The sequence below is a fragment of the Salmo salar genome, chromosome ssa13 (genome assembly GCF_905237065.1).
Source record: "Salmo salar chromosome ssa13, Ssal_v3.1, whole genome shotgun sequence".
Lineage (NCBI taxonomy): Eukaryota > Metazoa > Chordata > Actinopteri > Salmoniformes > Salmonidae > Salmo > Salmo salar.
In genome coordinates, this window is record NC_059454.1 from 84,180,526 (window position 1) to 84,192,647 (window position 12,122).

The following is a 12,122-nucleotide window of genomic DNA, read 5'->3' on the forward strand; positions in this document are numbered from 1 at the left end:
AGGTAGCTTTCTCTCCTCTCTGTTCTCTCCTCTCTGTTCTCTCCTCTCTGTTCTCTCCTCTCCACCTTCCACTTTGTTATTGTAAAGAGTTTCACTTCACAGGTAGCTTTCTCTCCTCTCTGTTCTCTCCTCTCTGTTCTCTCCTCTCTGTTCTCTCCTCTCTGTTCTCTCCTCTCTGTTCTCTCCTCTCTGTTCTCTCCTCTCTGTTCTCTCCTCTCTGTTCTCTCCTCTCCACCTTCCACTTTGTTATTGTAAAGAGTTTCACTTCACAGCATTGGAGATGTTTATAGTTATCTGTTGTATTAAACATGATAACTAAGGATATTTAACACATGTACACTATTCATTTAATAACTTCCCCTAAACACACAAATATAGACAACTATATATACAGTACCAGTCAAAAGTTTGGACACACCTACTCATTCCAGGGTTTTTACTTTATTTGTACTATTTTCTTCATTGTAGAATAATAGTGAAGACATCAAAACTATGAAATAACACATATGGAATAATGTAGTAACCAAAAAAGTGTTAAACAAATCAAAATATATTTTATATTTGAGATTCTTCAAAGTAGCCATCCTTTGCCTTGATGACAGCTTTGCACACTATTGGCATTCGCTTAACCAGCTTCATGAGGTAGTCACCTGGAATGCATTTCAATTAACAGGTGTGCCTTGTTAAAAATTAATTTGTGGAATTTCTTTCCTTCCTAATGTGTTTGTGCCAATCAGTTGTGTTGTGACAAGATAGGGGTGGTATACAGAAGATAGCCCTATTTGGTAAAATACCAAGTCCATATTATGGCAAGAACAGCTCAAATAAGCAAAGAAAAAACAACAGTCCATCATTACTTTAAGACATGAAGGTCAGTCAATATGGAAAATTTCAGGAACTTCTTCAAGTGCAGTCGCAAAAACCATCAAGCGCTATGATAGAACTGTCTCTCATGAGGACTGCCACAGTAAAGGAAGACCCAGAGTTACCTCTGCTGCAGAGGTTAAGTTCCTTAGAGTTAACTGCACCTCAGATTGCAGCCCAAATAAATGCTTCACAGAGTTCAAGGCAAAGAGTGGCTACTTCGAAGAATCTAAAATCTAAAATATATTTTTGATTTGTTTAACACTTTTTTGGTTACTACATGATCCCATATGTGTTATTTTATAGTTTTGATGTCTTTACTGTTATTCAACAATGTAGAAAATAGTACAAATAAAGAAAAACCCTTGAGTAGGTGTCCAAACCTTTGACTGGTACTGTACATTTAACAAAAACAACATATAAGACAACCTCATCTGTTCATCTGGGAGGGCAGGAAATAAAGCGACGAAGCAAACACAGTGAGATAGAGACACACCCAAACACACACACACACACACACACACACACACACACACACACACACACACACACACACACACACACACACACACACACACACACACACACACACACACACACACACACACACACACACACACACACACACACACACACACACACACACACACACACACACACACACTCGAATGAGGTTAATGAAGATGAATGTGGGACAGGGAGGGATCCAGGGAGAATGTAGAAATGTACACAATAGAGAGGAAAGTACAGGAGACAAACTGTAGAAGTTGTAAAAAGGTCAAAGGCCTGTTGGCATGTCAGGAAAAGATGCAATGGATCTAAATTAGGATAACGATACAGAAGGGAAGAAATAGAAATGAACAAACAATGGAGTCAATCAGTTTAGACCGGGGGACAGATAAATAATGATAGTTGGCTAGAGACACAAGGTTTGGGAGGGAGTGGTGAAGGTGGAGATAGAGGTCAAAAGGTCAAAAGGGGGAATATGTAGGAAGAGAGCAATGGAGCTCGAGAGAGAAAGGGATGGAGGAAAGAGAGGAGAGAGAGAGTAGGGAGAGGGGCCTCCCGAGTGGTGCAGTGGTCTAAGGCACTGCATCGCAGTGCTAGCTGTGCCACTAGAGATCCTGGTTAGAGTCCAGGCTCTGTCGTAGCCGGCCGTGACCGGGAGACCCATGGCGCACAACTGGCCCAGCGTCTGCTGGGTTAGGGGAGAGTTTGGCCGGCAGAGATGTTCTTGTCCCATCGCGCACTAGCGACTCCTGTGGCGGGCCGGGCGCAATGCATGCTGACACGGTCGCCAGGTGCATGGTGTTTCCTCCGACACATTGGTGCGGCTGGCTTCCAGGTTAAGCGGGCATTGTGTAAAGAAGCAGTGCGGCTTGGCTGGGTTGTGTTTCAGAGGACGCACGGCTCTCGACCTTCGCCTCTCCCGAGTCCGTACGGGAGTTGCAGCGATGGGACAAGACTGTAACTACCAACTGGATAGCACAAAACTGGGGCGAAAAAGGGGTTTAAAAAAATAACCAATTAAAAAAAAAGAAGAGGGAGAGAGAAAGATGAAGAGAGAGAAAGATGAAGAGAGAGAAAGATGAAGAGAGGGAGAAATGATGGAGAGAGTTGCAGGAGGAAGAATCAGTGATCCAGAACAGTGAGCAGACAGACAGCAGACAGGAGTTAGAGTTAGGTCAGGAGATGCACATCATTATCATCATCATCATGACTCCAAAACATACAGGAGGACACGTGCACACACACACACACACACACACACACACACACACCACACTCAAAAACAACAACAACTGCATCTTGCTTCACCTTTGCTTTTGTTTTGAATGCATTGTAAATAGCAGCCATATGGACACATTTATTCACAAACTCACACAAAACCCTTACAGATGGGACTTCATTACCTAGACAAATAATAACACTACCCTTTACCCAGCCCTTTCCTGTTCCCCCCCAGCCCCCCCAACCCCTCTCTGCCCCATGATGTCCTACCTGGGACGATGGAGACAGTGTCTCTCTCCCAGGACACCACGCTGACGTACTCCTGCACGGCGGTGGGAATGAGGCACTTGAACACGGCCACGTTGCCCCGCATGGAGCGCTGGTCTGCCACACGCACCGTGTACGGCTCCCTGAACACTATCATACAGAGAGAGACGAAGTGTTAGGCAGGTGGAGTGAGAATCTAAAAGTATTTTTTGGTTTAGGAAAAAGTGAATACTAGAGTTGTAGTGGAACACATAAGATGTATTCTGGCAGTCAATATTGTAAGAATCATTAATTGGATTGCGAAATAATCTACTAATAATATTAAATGTGCAAACATATTGGGAACAATTCAGATTCGGTTTTTGGATATTGTTTGAACACATCAATAACACTAATCGTACATCTGTTTTCAATTCAATTTCTGAGAAGGATTAACAGAAACATGATTGGCTAGCTACAATCAACATCAGACACTAATCTATTGTTGTGAATACAACTCAATATAAAAAATATGACAGAATAAGTGGTTTCTGTTAAAGCACTGCGCTAGAGATAACAACCCAGCTTAATAAAACCATTGGGATGTGTAGTAGTGGTGGTGCGCTGTTCATGCAATATTTTACACTCTCCTGAATGGGCATTAACTAATTAGTGAAATCAGGAGAAGCTAGGACATATTTGAAGGTTGCTAAGAAACTGCTTTGGAAGCCCCCTCCCTGGTAACAGCAGTGTAGTGTAGCAGACAGGCAGCGTTACATTAACGTTAGGATCCTACTGCAGTATAACTCAATATACATTACTACATCCACTTTACATAGAGAAACAGATACATACATAGACATATAAATATATGTCTAAACAATAATATGATATAGGAACAGGGATTAGACATATAAAATATGCTCTGATGGAAATTGTATCATCTATGTTTGAATAATTGCCCGCTGTAGCTATGCAGTAAAGAGATAGTTCACCGAAATGACAAATGTACATAATATTATGGATATCTAGAAAGTAGGCTAGGGTTGGTTTATTTGCTCTACTGTAGCTACAGCATTAGCACCTGGGAGTGAGAGTGAAACATAGGACACCTATTCTCCAAATACTCTAACTACAAACCAAGTTGTAGTAACCCCATTACACTACCCCTTGACCTAACTCCTTGATCAGACCTCAATAACACCACAGCACCCTGACCCAAAACCCCTGACTGTAACTTCTGAACCACGTCCCTCCTGACTATAACCGCTCCATGACCATACATAATGCCATGACCATACATAACGCCCTGACCATACATAACGCCCTGACCATACATAACGCCCTGACCATACATAACGCCCTGACCATACATAACGCCCTGACCATACATAACGCCCTGACCATACATAACGCCCTGACCATACATAACGCCCTGACCATACATAACTCCCTGACCATACATAACGCCCTGACCATACATAACGCCCTGACCATACATAACTCCCTGACCATACATAACTCCCTGACCATACATAACGCCCTGACCATACATAACTCCCTGACCATACATAACGCCCTGACCATACATAACGCCCTGACCATACATAATGCCCTGACCATACATAACTCCCTGACCATACATAACGCCCTGACCATACATAACGCCCTGACCATACATAACGCCCTGACCATACATAACGCCCTGACCATACTTAACTCCCTGACCATACATAACTCCCTGACCATACATAACGCCCTGACCATACATAACGCCCTGACCATACATAACGCCCTGACCATACATAACTCCCTGACCATACATAACGCCCTGACCATACATAACGCCCTGACCATACATAACGCCCTGACCATACTTAACTCCCTGACCATACATAACTCCCTGGATATGGGACGTGGCTGCTAAGGTTTTGTAAATGCTAATCCCTTGTCTCCTGGGGGTGGGCTTTTGGGTCATGAGGGAATGACGGCAGCAGCAACGAGGAGCGACCGACCGGCTGGCGTGCGGCTCAGAGATCTCTCTCTCTCTCTCTCTCTCTCTCTCTCTCTCTCTCTCTCTCTCTCTCTCTCTCTCTCTCTCTCTCTCTCTCTCTCTCTCTCGGCTAGCTAGTATTAGTAGGAGTATGTATTAGTGCAGGTCGGTGTTGGGAGGCAGAATATGAAAACAGATGTTGACAGCAGGAGGGACGGGGGAGGGACTGTCTGCCCTGATGTGAATGATGGACAGGGAGGGAGAGAGAGAGTGGGACAGGTAGGAAGGAAAGCGGAACAAGAGAGGTTGTGAAGAACCTACAGTCCAGGAGAACTGTAAAGGTGACCACTTGACAAACGGATTCAACTGACCATCTCACCTCCACTTAGTTTGTCCAGTATATGATACTGTATGAAATAGATTAAATGGATGAACAGGCCCAGAGCTATTTACAATATATCCCACATCAGCAGCAGTTATAACCTGTGTTGTTTTATAAGAGGTCCACCTTGTTAAATAGCACTGGCATGAAGTCTAATCAATGGAGTGCACCAATTAGGTTTCATAATGAGAGATAATGAATGAAGTGTTCTGCTGCGGTTATATTTAGCATGGTACCAGAGGACAATGTGAGAGGAGGAAGAAGAGAGGAGGAGGAGAAGGAATGGAGAGAGCGATAGAGACAGACATGGATAGAAATAGAGATACAAAGATGGAGGGAGAACATCACGCAAGTCAGCTGATGCTTTAGGAATAGCATAGCAACCAGCAACAGTAGCAGCAACATCTGCATAGATACTGTCATTAGTGATTCGTTTTTTGGTGCTTATATGACTCATACTGCACATGTACATACCTATGTGTGTGGGCCAGACAGTTCAAACCAGTTGAAGCATAAGGGATTAGATGAAGGTTGTGGAGTATAACTAGGGGTACAGGCTGGTGGCCTCAATTCACCATGGTGATGGGTTTAAATGGTTGTGTAGTGCGTAACAAAGTCCAGTGAACCTGTGTTACAGTTGTTGTCCCAACAGAGTAGACTGTGTTCTAGGTCAGTCTGGATTTGGGACCAGGGTTTGTACAGGTGCCTCTGAGTGGCTTGTGCTGTGGCCAGCAGGCTTTTGGCAGCTGTCAATCACTCCCTGCCTTTTGCTTGTTTACATTTTCTCTCTCCATCATTCCCCTCCCTTGTTCTGCCATCGAACCTCTATCGCTGCCCTCTTAGTTACTTCTGTCACTCTGCATCAACACCCTTTATTATCCCACCTCTCTACTTCCTCTCCCCCTCCCTTCTTCACCTGTCCCTTCATTCTGTCCTCTCTTCTCCTATTCACTCTTTTCCCCTCCGCTTTTTATGTTCTCCCCCCGCCCCCTTCTTCCCTCTGCTCACCAGCTTTAACTCTGATATTGGGGCTTCGGATCTTGCCAGCCTGGTTTTCTGCGGTGCAGAAGTAGTCGTTGTCGTGGATGTAGGAGTTGAAGGCGGAGGGTGAGAAGGGGTAGAGTTGGAGGGTGCCATTGGCATGGACGTGGCGGATGTGGGGCACGTCGTAGATGTCATCGCCGGTGGCCAGGTACCAGCGCAGGATGGCGGTGGGGGTGCCGCCCGCCGGGCAGGGCAGAGACACCCCCACCGAGCTGGAGTAGGTCAGCCTCTGCAGGGATGCGTTCACAAAGTACAGCCTGGTAGAGCCCACATCCTCACTGTGTACTGCATGGGGAGAGAGATAGGATAGTTAGTAATAGGTAGGGTAGAGAAAAGTCAGTGACATGTAGAACAATATAAGCTAAGTGTCACTGTTGCAAAACAACAGACGACGAATTGCATGAAAAACACTGTTGAGCTCCATATTCAAAATACATATCTGGAACTCTGCCCGCCTGTTATTCAATAAAAATGACGATAAAAGTAAAAAGGGAGATTGAAAAGTAATGGCACATAAACAGATGTAATAAAACAAAAGAAGGGGAGGAACATGAATGCCCTTCAAATGTGTAGCAAAATAATAATAACAAATGTATGTCAAATGTCCAGCTGCAAACATCAGTCATGTGATGCAGAAAGCCAGGGATTTGAGCTAAAGCCTCTGGTGGGTTACGTGGATGGGGGAGGAGGCCTCTACCTCTACACACACACAGACACACAGACACACACCAAGAGAAAAAACACAGTTATGTGATTGGAATTTGTATGCCAGACACAGAGTTAAGTCTGTTTAATCTTCTTTCATATTTATCATACAGACAGACACACACACACACACACACACACCAGGAGTGTTCCTACTGGGTGCTCAGATTAGGGGTGCACAACCCCATCAGAGAGAGAAAGGGAGGGTACCCACAATTCAGAATCAAGTAGGGGAAGATTAGAAGAGAGAGAAAGGACTATACGCTAGATGGACATATGTGGATGCACAAATCCATCTCACCATTCCCCAAAATATGTAACGCATACATCCTTTATCCCACAGTGCAGTAATACTTAACAATACAAAACAAAACCCGCAAATCCTAAAAATATAAAGCAAGGAATTAAGAAATATCAGAACGAGCGATGTCAGAGTCCGGAATATAAATATATATAGCAGTCGTATGTAGCAGTCGGACATGTGTTTGTCTTGTCCCATGTAAACAGTCGGTTTCGTTGTTTTTTTTTCATACATTTGAAATCGGAACTTTACATACACTTAGGTTGGAGTCATTAAAACTCGTTTTTCAACCACTCCACAAATTTCTTGTTAACAAACTATAGTTTTCGCAAGTCGGTTAGGACATCTACTTTGTGCATGACACAAGTAATTTTTCCAACAATTGTTTACAGACAGATTATTTCACTTTATCACAATTCCAGTGGGTCAGAAGTTTACATACACTAAGTTGACTATGCCTTTAAACAGCTTGGAAAATTCCAGAAAATGATGTCATGGCTTTAGAAGTTTCTGATAGGCTAATTGACATCATTTGAGTCAATTAGAGGTGTACCTGTGGATGTATTTCAAAGCCTACCTTCAAACTCAGTGCCTCTTTGCTTGACATCATGGGAAAATCAAAAGAAATCAGCCAAGACCTCAGAAAAACAATTGTAGACCTCCACAAGTCTGGTTCATCCTTGGGAGCAATTTCCAAACGCCTGAAAGTACCACGTTCATCTGTACAAACAATAGTACGCAAGTATAAACACCATGGGACCATGCAGCGGTCATACCTCTCGGGAAGAAGACGTGTTCTGTCTCCTAGAGATGAACGTACTTTGGTGCAAAAAGTGCAAATCAATCCCAGAACAACAGCAAAGGACCTTATGAAGATGCTGGAGGAAACAGGCACAAATGAGTCCTATATCGACATAACATGAAAGGCCGCTCAGCAAGGAAGAAGCCACTGCTCCAAAACCGCCATAAAAAAGCCAGACTACGGTTTGCAACTGCACATGGGGACAAAGATCGTACTTTTTGGAGAAATGCCCTCTGGTCTGATGAAACAAAAACAGAACTGTTTGGCCATAATGACCATCGTTATATTTGGGGGAAAAAGAGGGAGGCTTGCCAGCCGAAGAACACCATCCCAACCGTGAAGCACGGGGGTGGCAGCATCATGTTGTGGGGGTGCTATGCTGCAGGAGGAACTGGTGCACTTCACAAAATAGATGGCATCATGAGTAAGGAAAATTATGTGGATATATTGAAGCAACATCTCAAGATATCAGTCAGGAAGTTAAAGCTTGGTCGCAAATGGGTCTTCCAAATGGACAATGACCCCAAGCATACTTCCAAAGTTGTGGCAAAATGGCTTAATAAGGACAACAAAGTCAAGGTATTGGAGTGGCCATCACAAAGCCCTGACGTCAGTCCTATAGAAAATTTGTGGGCAGAACTGAAAAAGCGTGTGTGAGCAAGGAGGCCTACAAACCTGACTCAGTTAGACCAGCTCTGTCAGGAGGAATGGGACAAAATTCACCCAACTTATTGTGGGAAGCTTCTGGAAGGCTACCCAAAACATTTGACCCAAGTTAATCAATTTAAAGGCAATGCAACCAAATACTAATTGAGTTTATGTAAACTTCAGACCCACTGGGAATGTGATGAAAGAAATAAAAGCTGAAATAAAGCATTCTCTCTACTAATATTCTGACATTTCACATTCTAAAAATAAAGTGGTTATCCTAACTGACCTAAGACAGGGAATTTTTACTAGGATTAAATGTCAGAAATTGTGAAAAACTGAGTTTAAATGTATTTGGCTAAGGTGTATGTAAACTTCTGACTTCAACTGTATATATTTTAATCTCACTTTCCAACTATGATCTAAATATACTTTCCTGCAACCCGCCTCACCCAATGTGGTACGGATCTGCTATTTGTATACGTTATAACTGGAACCTCCATCAGTAGCTAGCCAGCTAACTAGCTAGTAGTCACTGTTAGCCACGGCTAGCGGTCTTCACCTTTAGCTCGGACACCAGCCAGCTTTAGCTCGGTCAATACCTGCCAGTCTGCACAGCGCGATATCAACCCAGAGCATATTAGACTGCTTTTCTCCACAACATCACCAGATTCCTGCCGCAAGCTCTAGGCCATTGCACCGGATCCTCGCAGCTAGCTGCAACTGAGTGGCTACTGCTGTCTAATGCCTCTGTCCCAAAGCAAGCACCAGTTGAGCTAGCCTCGAGCTAGGCCCATCTCCCGGCTAGCCGAAGAGGTATACCCGCTAATTTGTGGGCTACAATACCTCTTTTGCCAATTGGCCTGGACCCTTTAATGCCGACACGAAGCCCCACCGATCCATCATGACTGGTCTGCCGATGTAATCGTCCGAAGTGGTTTCAACAGGCCTTTCCGTTGCAATGTCACCGAAGACCCAGCTGCTAGCCCCGGCCCGCTAGCATTCTGAACTTCGTGCCTCTCGCTCGCTTAGCATAGTAGCGACTACCGAACGGCTCCCTGACTCACCTATTGCTACTCATTGGACCCTATGATCACTCGGCTACACATGCCTCGCTCTAAAGTCAATATGCCTTGTCTTCTGCTGTTTCGGTTAGTTATTATTGTTTAATTTCACTGTAGAGTCCCTAGTCCAGCCCAACATGCCTTAGATAGCTCTTTTGTCACACACCCCACACATGGGGAGACCTCACCTGGCTTAACTGGTGTCTCCAGAGATGCAAGCTCTCTCATCGTCACTCAATGCCTAGGTTTACCCCCACTGTACTCACATCCTACCATACCCTTGTCTGTACATTATGCCCTGAATCTATTCTACCACACCCCGAAATCTGCCCCTTTTATTCTCTGTTCCCAAAGCACTAGACGAACAGTTCTTATAGCCTTTAGCCATACCCTTATCCTACTCCTCCTCTGTTCCTCTGGTGATGTAGAGGTTAACCCAGGCCCTGTAGCCCCCAGCATTACACCTATTCCCCAGGCGCTCTCATTTGTTGACTTCTGTAACCGTTAAAGCCATGCATGTTAACCTGTTATGGCTAGGGGGCAGTATTTTCACGGCTGGATAAAAAACGTACCCGATTTAATCTGGTTACTACTCCTGCCCAGTAACTAGAATATGCATATAATTATTGGCTTTGGATAGAAAACACTCCAAAGTTTCTAAAACTGTTTGAATGGTGTCTGTGAGTATAACAGAACTCAAATGGCAGGTCAAAACCTGAGAGATTCCTTTACAGGAAGTGGCCTGTCTGACCATTTCTTGAACTTATTTGCCATCTCTATCTTTTACAAAGGATCTCTGCTCTAACGTGACACTTCCTACGTCTTCCATGGGCGCTCAGAGCCCGGGAAAAACCTGAATCAAGGGACTGTGGGCTTAGGCGCATGCCCTGGCTGCCCCCGTCTTTGTGATTTTTCCTCTGTTTGCCGAAAAGGAGATTCCCGGTCGGAATATTATCGCTTTTTTACGAGATAAATTGCATAAAAATTGATTTTAAACAGCGGTTGACATGCTTCGAAGTACGGTAATGGAATATTTAGAATTTTTTTGTCACGAATTGCGCCATGCGCGCGACCCTGATTTATCATTTCGGATAGTTTCTGGAATGCACAAACAAAACGCCGCTATTCGGATATAACGATGGATTATTTGGGACCAAACCAACATTTGTTATTGAAGTGGCAGTCCTGGGAGTGCATTCTGATGAAGACAACAAAGGTAATAACATTTTTGTTATAGTAAATCTGATTTTGGTGAAGGCTAAACTTGCCGGGTGTCTAAATGGCTAGCCCGTGATGGCTGGGCTATGTACTTAGAATATTGCAAAATGTGCTTTCACCAAAAAGCTATTTTAAAATCGGACATATCGAGTGCATAGAGGAGTTCTGTATCTATAATTCTTAAAATAATTGTTATGCTTTTTGTGAACGTTTATCGTGAGTAATTTAGTAAATTGTTAGTAAATTCCCCGGAAGTTTGCGGGGGGTATGCTAGTTCTGAACGTCACATGCTAATGTAAAAAGCTGTTTTTTGATATAAATATGAACTTGATTGAACAAAACATGCATGTATTGTATAACATAATGTCCTAGGTGTGTCATCTGATGAAGATCATCAAAGGTTAGTGCTGCATTTAGCTGTCTTCTGGGTTTTTGTGACATTATATGCTAGCTTGAAAAATGGGTGTCTGATTATTTCTGGCTGGGTACTTTGCTGACATAATCTAATGTTTTGCTTTCGCTGTAAAGCCTTTTTGAAATCGGACAGTGTGGTTAGATAAAGGAGAGTCTTGTCTTTAAAATGCTGTGAAATAGTCATATGTTTGAAAAATGGAAGTTTTTGTATTTTTGAGGAATTTGTAATTCGCGCCACGCCTATCATTGGATATTGGAGCAGGTGTTCCGCTAGCGGAACGTCTAGATCAGAAGCCTTATCCCTAAATTTGTTTTATTCACTGCTTTAGCACATTCCGCCAAACCCTGATGTCCTAGCCATGTCTGAATCCTGGCTTAGGAAGGCCACCAAAAATTCTGAAATTTCCATCCCCAACTACAACATTTTCCATCAAGACAGAACTGCCAAAGGGGCGAAGTTGCTATCTACTGCAGAGATAGCCTGCAGAGTTCTGTCATACCATCCAGGTCTGTGCCCAAACAGTAAGAGCTTCTACTTTTAAAAATCCACCTTTCCAGAAATAAGTCTCTCACTGTTGCCGCTTGGTATAGACCCCCCTCAGCCCCCAGCTGTGCCCTGGACACCATATGTGAATTGATTGTCCCCCATCTATCTTGAGAGTTCGTACTGTTAGGTGACCTAAACTAGGATATGTTTAGCACCCTGGCCA

At 43.8% G+C, this 12,122-nt stretch overlaps 1 protein-coding gene across 6 annotated transcripts in view; it reads right to left on the bottom strand.

Annotated features, from left to right (window-relative positions):
* LOC106567837 (Down syndrome cell adhesion molecule-like protein 1 homolog) overlaps nt 1–12,122 on the bottom strand; it is an 86,156-nt gene that overhangs the window by 58,007 nt on the left and 16,027 nt on the right. For all 6 annotated transcript variants that reach the window (XR_006758369.1, XM_014137620.2, XM_045692283.1 and 3 more), the window contains exons 2-3: nt 6,225–6,545; nt 2,866–3,012 (exon numbers count right to left, since the gene is read on the bottom strand). Coding sequence is in view for 5 of the 6 variants with exons in the window: in XM_014137620.2 (XP_013993095.1) it covers nt 2,866–3,012; nt 6,225–6,545 (468 nt within the window). In the remaining variant the exon portion in view is untranslated. The remainder of the gene's footprint in view (nt 1–2,865; nt 3,013–6,224; nt 6,546–12,122) is intronic.